Source organism: Cololabis saira, chromosome 3 (genome assembly GCF_033807715.1).
Source record: "Cololabis saira isolate AMF1-May2022 chromosome 3, fColSai1.1, whole genome shotgun sequence".
In the NCBI taxonomy this organism is placed as follows: domain Eukaryota; kingdom Metazoa; phylum Chordata; class Actinopteri; order Beloniformes; family Belonidae; genus Cololabis; species Cololabis saira.
This window is the reverse complement of record NC_084589.1, coordinates 30,543,240-30,561,342: the sequence shown is the minus strand read 5'-3', so window position 1 is coordinate 30,561,342 and position 18,103 is coordinate 30,543,240. Positions and strand designations below refer to the sequence as shown.

General features: G+C 40.1%; 1 protein-coding gene across 3 annotated transcripts in view; it reads right to left on the bottom strand.

Annotated features, from left to right (window-relative positions):
- The window catches only part of lipeb (lipase, hormone-sensitive b), a 32,767-nt gene that overhangs the window by 10,113 nt on the left and 4,551 nt on the right, over positions 1-18,103 (bottom strand). The window contains exons 3-12 of one of the 3 annotated variants that reach the window (XM_061717198.1): positions 16,377-16,417; positions 11,649-11,890; positions 10,619-10,903; positions 9,923-10,013; positions 9,520-9,546; positions 8,624-8,769; positions 8,107-8,292; positions 7,104-7,256; positions 1,830-1,974; positions 324-551 (exon numbers count right to left, since the gene is read on the bottom strand). In XM_061717198.1, the coding sequence (XP_061573182.1) occupies positions 324-551; positions 1,830-1,974; positions 7,104-7,256; positions 8,107-8,292; positions 8,624-8,769; positions 9,520-9,546; positions 9,923-10,013; positions 10,619-10,903; positions 11,649-11,890; positions 16,377-16,417 (1,544 nt within the window). The remainder of the gene's footprint in view (positions 1-323; positions 552-1,829; positions 1,975-7,103; positions 7,257-8,106; positions 8,293-8,623; positions 8,770-9,519; positions 9,547-9,922; positions 10,014-10,618; positions 10,904-11,648; positions 11,891-16,376; positions 16,418-18,103) is intronic. The other 2 variants (XM_061717199.1, XM_061717200.1) reach the window with 2 other exon arrangements.

Here is an 18,103-nt window from a genome sequence, read left to right as displayed (position 1 = left end):
TCAATGTTGTTTTTGGCATCTACAAAGACTTGATTATTCTGTTTACAGTACACATTGTGGACAAGATAATGAATAGACGGAAATCATTTGACTCAAGAGCTGATGTTTGAGTTTTATCATTTATGTCATTCCCCTGCACAGGTGCAGTGCACAAATTAGCTGATTATCTGGTTAATCTTTACGAGTGGAAAATTAGCAACACTAGCCCTGCTTATTGCAGCCTGCAGGCAATCTGGGGAGTAATAATAATAACAAACAACAACAAACTGAACTCAACTCTCTACTATAGTCAAAAAGTACGGTCTAAAATCTTGGCAAGATACCTGCATAGGCACTGAGACACCTGGAAAGCACACTGAGCGGCAGCAGGGGATCCATAAGTGTAAGCAGACGGGAGGGTGATGCGTAGGCCGTCAGCAAAGTAGCTGGGTAGGCTGCCACAATGCCATCTGGCATTCGCACACCAAAGGCAGCAGCACGCATAGATGTCGTCAGACATAAGTTGCCTCCTGCACTATCACCAGCCAGACAGACCTTCTCTCCAGTCCATCCTGGGGAGAGAAAAATGGAACAGTAATGAGGTGTGGGGGGGATAAAAGAGAAACAAAAATTAAAAAGAGGGTGGCTGTCCACCAACCTGATAATATTCACCTCTTTGAACAGGTGTCTCATTGTCTGCTTCATAGCTACAATATCGTCTTCTATTACAACACTAACATATTACACTACAATCACTGTCAATTTGACACAGTATGCTTCAGTTGTCACATCCAACCCAAACCAAGCGGAAGTCTTGTTTTCCGTCTGAATACTGAACATCACAATTTGTTTTGATATTGCCGAACAGCAATTGGAGAGCGAGAAGTATACAGCATGGTCAATGTTTAAGTAATAAATGTTCCTCGCAGCAGATACAGGCAATTGGCAGAACCAACAGAGGAAGCTCAGAAGGCATTGGATAACCCTCTTCTCCCCTACCTGATCAAGTCTTATTCCATTATCAGTAACTTAGAATGTGTTCATTCCCCTCAAATGTCTGCACTTTATTCTGTTATTTAACGTCAAAAGAGTCTGAGCATTTTTCTTTTTAATCTTTTAAGACAAACACCCATGACCTCACCATCCTTGTTTGGACCTAATTATTCCTTTTGTTAGATGTGAAAAATATTCTCATCCCTGACGCTCAACAGCCTCACCCCAACGAACAGTCACACACAGGCTGGTCCCTCCACCATTAAGGCTTGAATTGTGGTGTGTTGAATTGATATTTAGCACCCCACCACCCATCACAAAGGAACTCTGGATGTCATTAGCATTGACCACTGTGTTCTTGGTTACTTATCTGGATGAAATCTATAATTATTCAAAGTCTGTTGGCAATTCAAAGCATTTTACATCCAGACTTCTGGTAACAACTCTGCTCAGTAGCAGTTCCAGTGTTGCATACATTTTTCTTTTTATCATCTTCTCCAAACCTGCTTCTGAATGTAGTACTCTGCCAAGCCTGCAGAACATTTCTTCAACCTCATAGCTTGAATTTCACTTTGAAATGCACCATGAGTTGTGACACTTAATATACACCAGTGAGTTCATCATCGTAATTATGTTAGGTAAATTAAATTAAGCCACCATCTAAGTGTCGAGGCCTCTCTCAAGGACTATTGACAGAATTAGGAATACCAGATCTCAGCTGCGAGCATCTCAAACAAAAAAAGGCCTGAATATAAAATGTACAAATTCTAAGTCTTTGTAGAGTTGAAAGAACATACTATTGGAAAACAAAAAATGGCATTCAAGTCTAACTCCAGTGTGGCCGATGCTGTGTGTACCTAGTAGGTGATGGTTTCTCAGAGCCCAGCAGTAGGCATAGAAACACTCTTCTAGTGCCCGGGGAAACGGGGCTTCAGGGGCAAGAGAGTAGTCCACTGACAAGATGGGAACACCAAGTTCCTGGGACCAGCTCTTCAGATAGGGCTGCACAAAAGACACAAAATCACAGCTTGTCAACATTATGAATGGGAAAAAACCCATTAAAGTAAAAGCTGCTACATTTCTGAGGAACAGCAGCAGCATCAATAAAACGCAGAGACAGCAATAAAGATATGCACTTTTGTCCCACAAAAATTCTGAGTGAAAATAGATGGGGATAAAAAGATATAAACAATGTCTCTTTTGTGTCATCTCCTTCATTTAAAGAGGAGAATGAGAGCGTCCCTCGCACTCATTTCCATTCATCTTTTCATGCAGTAGTAACAAAAATGTCTACATGTCCTACTTTTAACAGTAAGAAGAGGAAAATAACTTTTTCAGATTTACAGCCTTTTCCCAGAATACCGAGTGTTTTTCTTTTTATTGCTGTAACAGACAGGTTAAGTGCTTACTGTACTGATGCAGTGACCTTGAAATGTGAGAAACACATTAAAAACATGTTATCATACAAGATTCTTGCCATAAATTCTTGTTTGGCACAGACTTAAATGTTCTTGACCTGCTGTGACAGGGCAACCAGTCAAAGCAACAGATTTCAATACATGCCAGGAAACAATTATGTAATGTCGCCAGTCTGTGATGCAGCATGGGGTGTGGGAAGAATAAAATAGCAAGTATGCAGCAGTTAGCTATGGTGTTTTTATGCCCTACTTGCCACATCAAATCTTAAAAACAACAGACGAGCAGCTTCAGCAGTACTTTGAATCTGTGATGGTATTCTTAAAAAGGTGTGTGTGAGCTTGTGACACTGTTGTTGTAGGTCTAAAATCAGTAACATTTAATTTTGTCTGTGGGCAGGTCTGTCCGTGGCCGTTGTGAGTGCTAAGCTTATTTCCATGCAGGTAGATAATTAGGCATCCTAGATAAAAGAAGCTAAGCTCAAACAAATGGCTCAGGGAGGAGAAGAGAGCGTTATATGCACATTTCTGTTCGTTTTGTTTTTTTCCCCTCCCTTCAAATTGAGGTGGGAGCCAAGCAGTTTAATTTTACACAAGTCTGGAAACTGTGTACACATACACACACTTTTTTGAACTGGTAAAAGGTGCTCAATTTGCAGATCTCATTACATCCATTATTGACCGTAGTTTTACTGTGCATTTAAATCTCCTCCTCCAGCTGCAGCTGAAGTCAAAATCTCTTTCGCAAGGGAATGTGAGATACAGAATCAATGAAAAGACACAAAAAAAAGGAATACACTGACCCCTTCCATCACAAAAACATTATAACTGTCTATACTCCATTTGTTGCTCTTCCTTGAAGGATTGAGAAAGCACACAGGCCTCAAACATTTGGAAGGGGGCAAGTACACTCACCAGCCGCTTTATTAGGTACACCTGTCCAACAGCTTGTTAATGCAAATTTCTAATCAGCCAATCACATGACAGCAAGTTAATGAGTTTAGGCATCTAGACATGATCAGGACGACCTGCAGTTCAAACGAGCATCAGAATGGGGGAGATAGGTGTTTTAAATGACTTATCGTAGCACGGTTGTTGGTGCCAGGCAGGCTGCTCTGAGTATTTCAGAAACTGCTGATCTACTGGGATTTTCACCCACAACCATCTCTAGGGTTTACAGAGAACGGTCCGTAAAAGAGAAAATATCCAGTGAGCGGCAGCTCTGTGGGCGCAAATGCCTTGTTGATGCCAGAGGTCAGAAGAGAACGGCCAGGTTCGAGCTGATAGAAAGGCAACAGTAACTCAAATAATCACTCGTTACAACAGAGGTATGCAGCACGTCGACCCTTGAGGCCGATGGGCTACAGCAGCAGAAGACCACACCGGGTCCCACTCCTGTCAGCTAAGAACAGGACACAATTTGTACAGGCTCACCAAAATTGGACAACAGAAGATTGAAAAAACGTTGCCTGGTCTGATGAGTCTCTGTTTCTGCAGCGGCATTCGGATGGTAGGGTCAGAATTTGGTGTCAACAACATGAAAGCATGGATCCATCCGGCCTTGCATCAACAGTCCAGGCTGGTGGTGGGGGTGTAATGGCGTGGGGGATATTTTCCTGGCACACTTTGGGCCCATTGTGTCAACGCCACAGCCTACTTGAGTATTGTTGATGACCATTTCCTTCCCTTTATGACCACAGTGTACCACAGATGGCTACTTCCAGCAGGATAAAGGCAAATTTATTTATAAAGCACATTTCACATTTGGGGCATGGACTCAATGTGCTCAAAATACATAAAAACTAAATTAAAAGTTTACAATAACAGAAATAGATAAAAGTATGACAAGAAGAAAAAAAAACAACAACCACCATAATTCCATTTTAACAAAAGTGCGATCACTCAGCCAACCATGTAGAGCAGTGTTTCTCAATCCTGGTCCTCGAGTACCACTGCCCTGCATGTTTTAGATGCTACCCTGCACCAACACAACTGATTCTAATTAAAGGTCCTAATTAGCTTGTCACCAAGGTCTGCACAGTTCTGTTGATGACACAGGTACTTGTATCACGGTGCGCTGAAGCAGGGTAGCATCTAAAACATGCAGGGCAGTGGTACTCGAGGACCAGGATTGAGAAACACTGATGTAGAGTTTACTCAAACACCTGTGCAAAAAGGTAAGTTTTCAGTCTGCTTTTGAAAGAGTGCACTGTTGGAGCAGACCTCATTTCCTGCGGCAAGGAATTCCAGAGAGTGGGACCGCAGTGACTGAAAGCACCATGAGCAGATCTAGTGTGGATTCTAGGTATAATGAGGAGACTCTTATTTGATGATCTAAGGGATCTGTCCGATATGTATTCACTGAGCATGTCAACCATGTAGGAGGGAGCTAAGCCAGTCATAGATTTAAAGACAATAAGAAGTACTTTAAAATCTACTCGTTGTTTAACAGGGAGCCAGTGAAGAGAGGATAAAACAGGAGTGATGTGTTCATACCTCTTGGTTTTAGTTAGAATTCTGGCTGCAGCATTTTGAATAAGCTGGAGTTTATGTAACACTTGCTTTGTTAGTCCTGCAAAAAGTGCATTGCAATAATCTAATCTACTGGAGATAAAAGGCATGAACCAGCTTTTCAGAGTCTGATTGTGACAGAAAGAAAGCAAAAGGTGCCATGTCAAGGCGCGAATCATCTCAGACTGGTTTCTTGAACATGACAATGAGTTCACTGGACTCAAATGGCCTCCACAGTCACCAGTTCTCAATCCAATAATGAATGTGGTGGAACGGGAGATTTGCATCATGGATGTGCAGCCGACAAACTGCAGCAACTGCGTGATGCCATCATGTCAATATGGACCTAACTCTCTGAGGAATGTTTGCAGTATCTTGTTGAATCTACGCCACAAAGGATTAAGGCAGTTCTGAAGGTAAAAGGGGGTCCAACCCAGTACTTGCAAGGTGTACCTAATAAAGTGGCCTGTGAGTGTATATTGCCGCTTTTGCACTAGGACTTACTTGGCCCGACTCGGCTCGGCGCGGCTTTACACGGTTCCACCCGTGTGTTTTCGCATTGCCAGGGGAGAAGCGGGCAGGTTTGGGTGAAGCTGCTGTGACGTACTCGATTGCGCAACACCTTTGTTCACGTCAGCGCTGATCAGAAATCAGCTGGAGCCGGAGCGGCTGAGAGTAAAACAGCCCGTCTACATCGCTTTTTTAATTTTTTCTCGACAGCCACCAGGTTTATGAACATCTGCACCTCAGAGTTGGATCACCAAACAGACGTTTTGTGCTTTATAATAAAATCGCCGCGAGCCGCGGGTCGCCTCGCTCTGACTCCCGCTTCCTGATTCAAACGTCTGACGGCCCCGCCCCCCAACCAATCAGAGGCGCGGAGGGTGGTGACGTCCCCGCCCCCCGACCAATCAATGGCGAGGAGGGTGGTGACCTCAGAAATAGTCCCTTCTCAGCCCGCTAAGAACCTGGCTGAAATGGTTACAGAAAAAAGTACCGACTTGGAGCGGCTCTACACGTCTCAGCCCTAGTGCGAAAGCGCAAAACGGGGCCATAGCGGGTAGAACCGGGGAGAAGTGAGACTAATGCAAAAGCGCCATATGGTGCCAAATAGAAGATGTAAAAAGGAAATAAAGTGAACAAGAATGGGATGAGAGATATTAGCAGAAATGTGTGGAAGGTTCTAATACGTGAAAAGGACAGAAGTAGTAACAGAGTCTGTTAAGTTTTCCATTATAGCCCAGGGTAATCTTTCGCTGTTGGTTGTACTATTTTCGGTTAATGCAACATGACAGCCCTTCTTGCTGCTCTGATGGCTCACTCTCATCTTCAAGTTATTATGCAGCTGCAGATCAAGGGTGCCCATGTCTTTTGCAATTTCACAGAGGCCTGTCTGGCAAAAGCTTTAAGTAGCTGCAGTCTGCACACGACTACAAACACACACTAAATGGGAAGCAGTGGCATAATCCATGGTAAAAAAAGTAAAAATTAAATAAAAATACTTACAAAGATGAACCAAGGGAACCAAACGTGTTCATATGACAACAATTACACATATTTGAACAGATCCTAAGCTGTAATAAATCTTACTAACAAAATTATGCTTTCTCCACATTTTATGGGCTAAGCACAATTACCAGTCAGAATTGTTGACACATCCACTAATTTGAAGTTAGTTTGGTGGTTTATTTCCCCCTCCAATCACAATGCTGTGATGTCAGAGACACGAAACAACAATAAACTTTCCAGACAAGGAAGCTAATCAGATCTGCTATTTGGGGTTTCAATGAACAATTGCAAAAAAGTCATTTTAAGAGCTCATTACATAAAATACTACTGAGAGAGTTGCAAGTACTTCTTCCCTCTTCTGTTTACTAGTCATTTTCTTATTAACACTTCAATTAACTGCGTTTGAATTAAAATTACTGAAGAAAACAAAACTACTGATCTCAAACCTCGGAAAAACATCTGAGCCTGGTGACAAGCTGTGAAGTAGTGATGTGGTTTGTTTAAGAATACATACAGAGATGCCAGATAACATACTTTAAGATTTACTTGCTTCTAACCATCACTTTCATACTGCCACATACAAGACTGGCGTGTTAAAATACTAGATAATAAAAAAAAAAAAGAAAGAAAAAGAAACATTTTCTTCTAAAGTGAGAACAACTCTTAATGAAATGCTGCAGCAGAGTACTCCCTCACCTCATGGGACTTGGAGGTCTGGGCCACAAATCCTCCTCCGTGATAGTGGACCAGGAGGCAGGGAGACGAAGGGAGACGCTTTGTCTTGAGCCCCAGAGAAAGGGAGATGGCACCCCCCTCAGAACGGGAGAGTGATAGCAAAGTTTCACTGTCCTGGAGAGAAGGGAACAAAGATGGGAGTTAGGAGCTAGCGTAACTAAGAACTATTTTGGTCAATAAAAAGAGCAAGCTATATTATTTAAGTTGGGACATGGTAATGAATCATGATGTTTGCCTCGCACTGACGAACTGTATGCCGACTCCAGTGGCTGCAAACACAGATACATCATTGTCAATGCCATTATATTCTCTTCGACATGTTAGCAACAGGGGTCCTTTGAGAGCTGGATAAACTAGCTGGTCTGCAGCAGCTTGTTGCCAACCCACCCTGCGCCAGCAGAAAAGCACATCAATTCACAATCTTTATTTTGTAGCGGTGTTGGAGCAGGGTGCTGAGGCAAGATTGCATCTCGCCAGTAATGATAATAAAAAGCACCATTGTTTTTTTACACCATGATCACTGGGGTTTAAGTTGTGTTGTCAATAGAAACTCTGGCCAAGAATCAAGAAATAAAGAAAGGAGAAAAAAAAGCTTAAATGAAGAGGAGGTCCCCTGACTAGATTAAGGTTGAAGGGAAAAAAAAGAAAGAAAGTTCAAAATAAAACACAAAATAACGTAAAAACAGCAAGTATTCCACATGAAAAACATTTAATGATTAAAAGCTAAAACAGAATGAAACAGAAGCATGATAGGTATTGTTTGATATTGTTTAAATAAATGTGTTCTTCATATGACTTACAAAGTGGCTTATCAACAATCCATAAGCTGCTGTCAATATAGAGAATTTGAGCGACAAGGGCGGAACTATTACAAGCCCTATTCTAGCTTTGCATAGACTCTGAAATGTCTAACTGAATTTTAAAGTACTCTACAATAGTGTGAGTTGAATAGTGATATAAGTACCTGTCCTTCACGCAAGTCATATGAGATGAGCCTCATCTGAACAGGAGCGGTGCCAATGTGTGCCGACGGTGGAGCGATGGTTGCAGATGCTCTGTGGTTGGCTGCCAGGGGAAGGTCAAAGGCAATGGGGGGCACAGAAAGAGCTCGGTTCACCTTAACTTGAGTAGATGTCATACTGGCAAGGCTCTAGAGGGAGAAAAAAAAAGGATGAAGATAAAAAGAAAAGAAAAAAATTAAAGCGTCCAAAAGATAGTCAGGTCATTTGAGAGAGAGAAACTGCATGAATAAGTCATGAACCCCAGTGAATAAATTGAATTCCACTATATTATTACTAATGGCCTGTAGGGCAAAATGCATAAAGATGGAAAGGTACTTTTACCTGAGGAAAGGACAATATACATGATACGGCTTCAAATTAAAAACAAGTCAGCACACTTCCTTGTGTATGGTAAATCAATGACTTACATTACAAATGTCACAGACCACCTGTAATACGAGGCATTAGTAGTCCACTCACCGACAGGAACTCCGTCTCAGTGATGTTCCAGTACGTCTTCCAGAAATGAACATCTAGGTTCTGAGTAATGCGCTCATATTCTGCCCCCCTTAACTCTGGATCAATGGCGTACTTTCCTGAGGTAAAGAAAGAGCTGGCTGCCACACCTGGAAAAGAAAGCAAGGTGAATGCAATGAGGAGGTGTATAATGGAGGGGACACAGCAGGGTCAGAGCAATACGAAGAGGGGGGAAATAAGATGGGGGGAGGGGGGGGGTTAATAAGTGGAGGAAACCAGAATATTAAAATAAATAAAAAAAGCTGACTGACTACAACAAAGCAGTATGAGAGCAAAAATATCAAACTGAACCAGCAGTTATGAGTGAAGCTGCAATAAGGACTGAATCCTAGCAGATGAAGCAACGATAGCCAGAACAGACAGGACTAAGGGAAGTGAAAGAAATAAAACGATTGAAAATAAAATTTCTGCCATAACACAGCAAATCTAAGAGATGAATTCACCGGGGAACCTCATCAGCCTCTACAAGGTAAGGTGGCTTAATATAATTGCATAATGTTTTTTGCAACAGGGATACTTTCAGTCCCTTGTGTGTCTTTGTTTGGTACAGACACAAGTTTTATTATGATTCTACTTCACTTTCAATACTAGTTAACCAACCATCATTCTTGGTCAAGGTTGGGTAATTAAATAGAGGTTATAGACTGAATAGGAAGAATCTCCCTTAGAATCCATTTAGCATATAAAACCAAAAACACTAGAGCACTAATACAGCTTGCAGTGTTGTCCAGGAGAATAGGAGCTAGAATAAAATAATGTTTCTATATACACAACAATACGGTTCGTCAGTTTACTTCAGAGACTAAAATTAAAAGGAGCAGAGGTTCTGAGCCACTCACCATACGGTGCAATACCACCTGTATCCACTGTGGCGCAGCACAGAGCACATGAAACCGTGAGCAGGATTATTCTTTTTTCTTTTTTTTTTTCTTTTTTTTTTATAAATGGTTTAACATTTATATTCATGCATGCAAAACAGAAATGTGTGGATGATGCAGTGCATATTCTTCCTTCTATGAATCCATACATAACCGTGTGTGCATGTTAAAAATATTCTAATACGTACAAGAAGCACAGAAAGAAAAGAAAAAGCTTCTTCAAGCCAAATACAAAATCAAAAGGAGGCACACAGTCGGACCAAAGAGTGATGTAGAAGAGGCATGAAGATGGATGTGTACGATCTGTGAATAACGATGCGGCTGGGTGATGAGAGGGTGCAGCTGCACTTGAGATGATGCTGACCTATTCCTGACTGATGGCGCTTGTAGTTTTCTCCAAAGGCCACCAGACCAATAGCAATAGTCTGAAGACAGGGTCGAATGGCTGGAGTGAACTGGAAGGAAGGATGAGCAAGAAGAGAGAAAAAAATTAAATTCTGATCTAGTATCCATGGTGCATTTAAAAACAACAGGCCATAATTAAAACTTCAATCATTCAAGCAGAAAGTGAAACATAGATGAGGGTATTCAAAAATATGTCAGGTATAAGACTCTAAATGTATAAAGAAGAAAGATTTCATCATTTTTTTCCTCTACTTTAGTTTCCTTTTGGCCTCTCTACTGAGACTGCAGTGCCTCTCATTAAGCTCAAAGAGGACCAGTCACTTCATCCATCCACCTCCCTTTTTCTCTACAAGGGCAGGATTAATTTGTAGTTTAGCATTCCTTTTCTAGCCTAACATCTTTTTAGAGTCAACCCCAATATCAACAGCTTTATCAGAATTTTAAAGATGAGTACATGTTGTCTGAATATGACAGTCAATAAGTTTAAGAGGCATGCTCATCATCTATGACTTACATAAGGCCATTTCATCTCAGTGTTGCAACTTTGTTTAAACTCCAAACTATGTTTTGCTGCATCAACAAAATGTACTACTAATCGTTACCCACTTCATTTCTTGTTTATAATAATATTACCTTGTGACAAAGTTCATCTCACCTGAAAGCCCAGGCAACGGCCATAAAAGCATCCTTTATGCATAGATGAATATTCACGGACAAAACTCTCACTGAGACCACTTTCATCTTGGAAGAACAAGTTCCCATGGCTGTTGTCGTGTAGCATGCGCTGAGCCAAATAGAGCAGGGCACGCAGCTGGCAGAGGGCATTGCAGTACGCCTCCATTTCAGCTGCGTTGTGTGCTACTCTGAAGAAGATGCTGCGACGGTTTGCCGTGATGTAGCGTCCCTTATGGATGATGTGGAGAAGGCAGCAGCGCAGAACCTGGGAACAGAATTAAAAATATCTCAAATTTTGGGGGATTAAAATTAAGACAAAAAATGACTAGCTATTTAGAAAAAAATAAATAAAATGAAAAAGAAAATATAGCCATACCATATTCATACTCAATTTAAATGCCTATACCTCCCCAAGTAGAAAGCAGGTTCATTTAAACATGCCATTCTGGGAATAATATAAATGGGAACGATTAAATTGTAAGACTGGTGAGGTACGTTTGCAGGAAGAAAGTGATGTGTGACAGTATGCTTGAATGTAAACATGTGTTATATATTGAACGTTCTGCCGTACCAGAAGGGTGTTTCAGATCACTAAGAGTGGTACTGCAGGAATGAAAAGGATTACAAATGGGGAAATCGAGTGGCTATAGAGAAGAGTATCAATTTGGTGCTGGACTCATTCAGTTGTGGTGAGCTGCATCAACTGAAGGTCATGATGTTTCATCAATAGCTGTACAAGATAAAGTACAGTGGATACAGTCATGGTGGGTAATTCTGCAGCTGGAGGATTTATCTAACTCCAATTGCAGCATAAAATCCATCTCTGACACATTTGTACTGACCTTGAAATAATGCAATACCAAGGAGAGAGATAATATTGATGGAAATGTATCACAGTTTGGAGCTTTTAATTCTTGAAGGTATACCAGATGTGAAATAAAAAAAAGCATGAATGAAAGATTTGACCCCTACACATACAGTAAGACGACATAAAACAGCCCCCTGCTTACCTTGACCAGTGAGCGATAGCCATTAGCAGGAATATGGGGGTCAAAGTCAAAATGATGATAAACAGCTGCAAACCCGGCGATAACGGGTTCCAGACTTTGAGCGTGCTCCTGGATCAGTGTCAGAGACTCCACCAGTCGCCTCGCAGCATCAGTCTGGGATCCCTTGCTTCCTCCAGAGAAGAAAATGACATTTTCTTCACAGATGCTGTACAGGGCTGCAAACACTGCCTTGGTGTCCATCACTAAGAATAGTTTAACACAAAAGGGGAAAGCATAAGATAAAAGCAAGAAATAAATCTTCTTCTTTACCTTACAGGGTATGGAGAAAAAGACAAATGTGTTCTGTGTTTTTTTTTTTTTTTTTTTTAAGTGACTAAATACAGTATTTGCTGGTATAAAAGCATACAACCCCGTGATAAGAGTTGTTGATGCTGTGCTATCATAGGAAATCTCCTACAAAATGTTCTCAGTCATATTAACTAAGCCCCCCTAGTCTGGTGTACAAAACCCAGGCTAAGTACCAAAAATCCCCCCAAACACAGGCTGGCATGTGTGGAACAGAAGTCACAAGCCTTCAGTTAACACCCTGCTGCTGGGAACAAAGATTAGTCAGAAACTAAGAAAACAAATAAAACACACTCCCATAAGACTCCCAAAGGGAGCTAAACAGCAGACAGCATGCAGCTGAGTGTTTATCAAGTGTGCTCATCTCCATGCCCAAATGTTGAAATAATAATCCAGCACTATGACCTTGTTGGAGCATAAGCAGGAAATTTATGCTCATGGGCTGTGGTGTTTAAACTTTAACTCTACTAACGGAATACACCAATTTTTTAAAAAGCACAATAAATACCTGTGGACAGATTCTTTAAGTGACATGTTTTTTTGTGGGAAAGAGGTTGCCTGAGAATGCAAAAAACATACTTCCAAAGTAAAATATTGTCCCGAAGGTCAAACAGAAACCTTATCACACAATTGTTATGCTGTGTCCTGATATCTTGGAGTTATAAAACAAGCAATTTCAGTTTGTTGGAGGAACCCCCCTCTCAACACCTGAAACAGGACATTTAAATCAGAAAAACCTCTTGTAAACACATACACACATAATTTATGAAAAATAAAAAAAAATAAAAAAATCTCTTCCAACTATTGCGTCTTCTTTTTTCTTGGCTAGCATTTGTCTAATGCCATTCACCTCTCAAAAAGAAGTATTTGAAGTGTTTAAGGAGACAAATAACCCAATAAAGTGGCACATTTCACTACAGTTTTTTCCTCAAAGACTGAGATTAAGTTCAAAGCTGGGCTTCTATAAAGGCTAGGTTGCCGTGGGGGGAATGAAAGATCATAACAACCGTGGAATATTCACATCAAATTATCGTAGCAAAACCACCATAATAATACAAAGTTAAAAGCAAACCAGAGGTTGTTCTGCCTGGTCTGCAATCAGTTCTCTCAAAGATCCTGTTAAAGACGTATGAACCACAATGGCCTGGTTTCCCAGATCAGTTAAGTAGTTCTTAACAGCGAAAGACTTCTTTCAAACCATCTTAAGGAGCCTGTGAAAGAACTACTTAACTGTTAAGAACTACTTAACTTATCTGGGAAACCGGGCCAATGTCAGTGTTACAAAGCTCTGGATCATCTTAATAGTGTTTGACTTAATCCAACTACAAAGTATTCACTGAAATACGTTTGAAAATGTCAAGTCTGAGGTTTGTTAAATTGTTCAATACTTCATTAAACAAATGTTCCTGACACAGATTGCAGCCTCTTTCTGAAATGCCCTGGAAGTTGTTGTACCTCTACCCAATAACCTGGAGTGCTTAATTTTTGAAGTTTCCAGATACTGCAATTTTGGATAATGTGGGAAAGTTACCTAGTCAGTGTTTATCCATCCAGTTTCTCTTTGGTACCTTGACAAATATGAGAAACTTTTAGAAAGAACAAGTAAGGGTGAATATCATAATCTTACCAAAACCACTGACTGATAAATGCTTATCCCTATTAAAAAGAAAAGAAACTGCTCTGTTACTGTCATTAGATTAGGACAACCACAAAGGGAGGAGCACTAGTGAAGCATGCTATTCTGTGTCTCGGATAACGTAATTACTTTTAAAAATACACTTGTTTTTCACTTTTAGTTCCGTCTTTCTTGATTGACTGACTTCACATCTTTATCCACTGAGATACTTGGCATTCGTTGAAGAGCTCCTGCCACGATTTGAATACTTCAACAATATTAAGCTTATTTCCTGCTGTAGCTCCAGACAGTATTTTTCAAAGAATCTAGATAGTCAAGGCATTTCTGTGGAAAAGATTCATCAAGTTGTCTGGATCTATTTTAAAAAGACACCTCTCATCCACTACACGACCTTTTCCAGCTGCTTCAGTCAGGACGCAGATATAGAGTACCAAAATTCAAAACCAAACATTTTAGACATAGTTTTATTCCTACTGCTATAACCCTCCTAAATAAATAGATACGGTTTTAGCCTTTTATGTTGTGATTATGGTTTATGCTTATGTTGTATATATGTATTGTTGCTGGACTCACTAGACCACCTTATTGCAAGGCGAATTTACCTTTAGGTACAATTAAGTTGAACTGAACTAAGCAAAACAATTAAATCAGTTAACTGTGGCTGTCAAGATGACTTTCACACTACGCTTAAATTTGGACTAATGACTTACCTCTTTGCAATTTATTAACAATTATTCACATCTGGTGACAGAGCATACCTAAGTCAACTTGACCCTGCAGAGGTAATTGGGTGAACATTTGTCAGAATAAACAGCTTTGTGACCTTTTCATTTAGATCATTTCATTTATCAAATTCGACTTGTCATGGATAATGGTCAGTGTTTGATTTCAGCAAAAGTTATGGCTGCTTACCGTCTTGCACACACTGAAGGACAATGTCGAAAACATAAATTAAAAAGTCTGAAAACTGCCACAAACTCAGATTTCCTTCCAGTCCGAGAGCATGCACATAAGGTTGAGAGGTGACTCTAAATTGGGTGTGGGAGAAAGCATGAGCGTGCATGGCTGGTTATCGCACTCGTGTACCTCTGTAATGGAGCGGTGACCTGTTCGGTGTGTACATTCCCTCTCACCCGTGTACAGCTCGACCACAACCAGGATAAAGGGGATTTAGAAAATAACCCACCACACACACACACACACACACACTGCATAATGGGGTAAAAACTGCAGACTGAGTTTTTGACAATATCTTGATGTGATAAGGTTAGGACAGTAGCATCAGTATGTTTAGTAAAATCCTAAAACTGTTATCAGCTGAGCTCAGAAGATGTTGAATTGTAAAACATAGTGTAATTGCTTTATTGAAGCTGCTACAGCTTCCTAACGTATTTGTGATTGTATCTAGAGAGCCATGTTTGGCCATGAAGAGCAAAATGTAAAAATCATAAGATAAAATCTGATAATTAGCTGCTGGTAGCTTTCTTATACGGGATGGTCACAATAAATGTATATTCATTCATTATCCACCGGTCTAGAAACAGTACCGTTTACTCCCAGTTATTAGTTAGCAACAAGTGTGAGACAATACTGAAGTATCTATCTTCTTCCTTTTTTTTTTTCTTCACACAATTCTAAAAACATAGGTGTACAGGAGCAGTGGACTAATTTACAGTTTCCATCAACCCAGCATGATGTTATGAAAGCATTAAATCATATAAAAGCATCACAAGATCCGGGATTGTTGCTCCATCTCAGGGTTTAAGCAACAGCCAGAGGATTATGCACACATGTGAACGTTGAGAAACTTACCACACACTGGGCTTCTTTTAAGTCTAACAATGCAACATACTGCGTCAGCACTGAAACTGAAAACACTACATACATGCCCAAACACATTCACAGTAGTATTGGCTCTGTGCACTGTGGTTCAGTCAAGCAGCCACCCAAATACCAATCACCCCCTGAAGTCAAGTCACTTTGGCAAAAGTGACAGAGCAAAAGTAAAAATGATGATGCTGACTCAAAGCAGGGAACGTGAACCGAACCAACAGGTGTGATTGTGAATGAGTAAACCAAAGATGAAACTTTTATCAGCACAAATGGTTAAAAAACAAAACGTACTTGATAATACAGAAGTCAGACATTACATACAGATCCAAGTTCAGTGAGTGATGCAAATATACAGTTAGATTGAATCAGTACAATCTATCCACGCACTCAAATTTCAAACATATGGTACAAGGGTGACGTCAAATGAAACCTTTATCCTTGTTTGGCTTGAGATAAAATTTCTCAAGTAAAAACAATAACAAGTTCCATTACATTCATAATGGACTATTCGTTTACTCATCCGTTGGAGTCGAGAGGAAAAACATGACTCAGCTACTGATCCCATCAGCTCAGCTGTCTAAGCAAATGCTCTTACACACCTTTAGCTATATGATGAACAACAGATTTAAAAAAATCTTCTTTTCAATTCTACTACAACCAGTGAATGTAAGTCGACTACACAAACTATAAAGTTGTACCTAGTCTGTCCACATTATAGCTGGATACAAGTGGACAATAATAAATAATACACAAGCAACACTTCAGGAAATGTCTCATGGGCCTAGGGATGGTTCAAACAGAGTGACTTCATAAAAAGTAACACACCGTTCAGTTCCATCTGGTTTAGAAAACAATTGATGAGTGCGGACTAACAAACTGAAAAGCTGGAAGTTTAAAAAAGTTAAAATGTTTACCAGCATCTGAGTTCGAAGCGCTCTCCATATCTGTCTCCTCTCTTCCGCGAAAGCAATGACAGCAAGGAGAAAAAGAAAGTGTGAATGAGAGAAAAAAAATGCAGGAAGGGTAACAGAAGGAAAGAGAAAAGAACACGCTCGTTTTTGTGGTCTCTGGCAATTTCCCGTCTGCATAATGTCACGCCCTCTATGTGCAACCTACTAAAAACCAAGTATGCTGTCCAGTAACATCCTGTCCGTTCTTTAGTTCTGTTCCTTCATACCATGCACCTTTAAATAAAAACAGGAGTCTATGACCAACCCTCACCCAGTTAAACTTTATTCTAGTCTCGTGAGCTGTTTTGCCATTGGCTATTGAGCTTTCCACACCCTCTGACCTTCAGCTCAGTTGGCAACATATTCAGCTGTGGCAGAGATGCAGCCATGAGAGGACAGCAATATTTTACAATGTCAAAAGTTCTTGGCTTTCAAAGACAAAGTAACAGAACCAATTACTATGCTATTACTGATTAAATTTGATCAAATTAAGAGATTAATAGAACATTTCCCAGAACACAAAATAAGCCATTTTTTGCTTTACCCAAAAGTTCAGATTCGTAAAAATGATAAGTCTACAAATAACAAACAAAGACAAACATGAATATGGTTTTATACCATTGAAAAAGTATTCATTTGGGGGCTTTATTGAGATAGAATTAGTAACCGTAATAATGCTCTTTACTTAACATGAACCTACAACTGTCCACTATAATAGTGTAGTATCATGTTTTCTTAAAGCTTATGTTTGATTTCTGAATGCTGAACTTCATTGATGTACTACTTCTGACCAACTCTTGAGAAATGCCAAAGTTCAAGAAAGCATGGAGAGAAAAGCAAACATGTGAAAACCTCAAAATAGATCACGAAATTATAATTTGAGAAACATTTTTTCCTAGGAAACCCCAGAGTGGCCTTTTTGACAGATGGATGACTGTTCCACAACTTGATGAGACATGACCTTTCACTCACAAACAGAGATGCACAAATAACACGGGGGAAAATTAATAAATATTCAGCTCTCTGGGTTTGTGAAAGACATCTTGAGATGTCAAAGTAAGGAAAAGACAGTTGTGAATTATGATAAACAGATATATTATTTTAATCAGTTTGTTTTAGTACCGTGTATATCGGCTTACTGTCACATCACGGAATAGATTACTTATTGGGACACACATCTAAGCTATTGATGTAATTACCTCTGCGTTTCCTGTGATAACAAATGACATGTTGTAGAAAGGCTCAATTAACTGCCAAAAAATGTCTGTTAATGAAGCTTTGATGAGGCTCTATTAGCAGACTAGTAATTACAGGATTGACCTATTGTTAAGACACGCCCCATTAACACAGATGAGCAAATGGCTTTTGAGTATCAGTTACACAGGGACCTATGCTAACTTTGAGAAGCATGTGTCTGCAGACCCGGAGACTGCAGTCTCAGATCGGCAGTTTGACCCCTTATGCTTTTGTGACAGGGACATCTATTTCCTTTCAAAAGCAACACGGCGATTAGAAAGTGAGTATTGACCACGAATCACATTTATTTAATATTGTCAAACTGTTGCTTTTAATTTGAAAATGAAATAACGTTCAACTGTAATGAGTTTATTTATTTGACACAATTTACAGTGATAGTCTGAAAGGTACGTCAAATTTCAATATAAGACAGTCGGTAACAGTATAGCCTACGT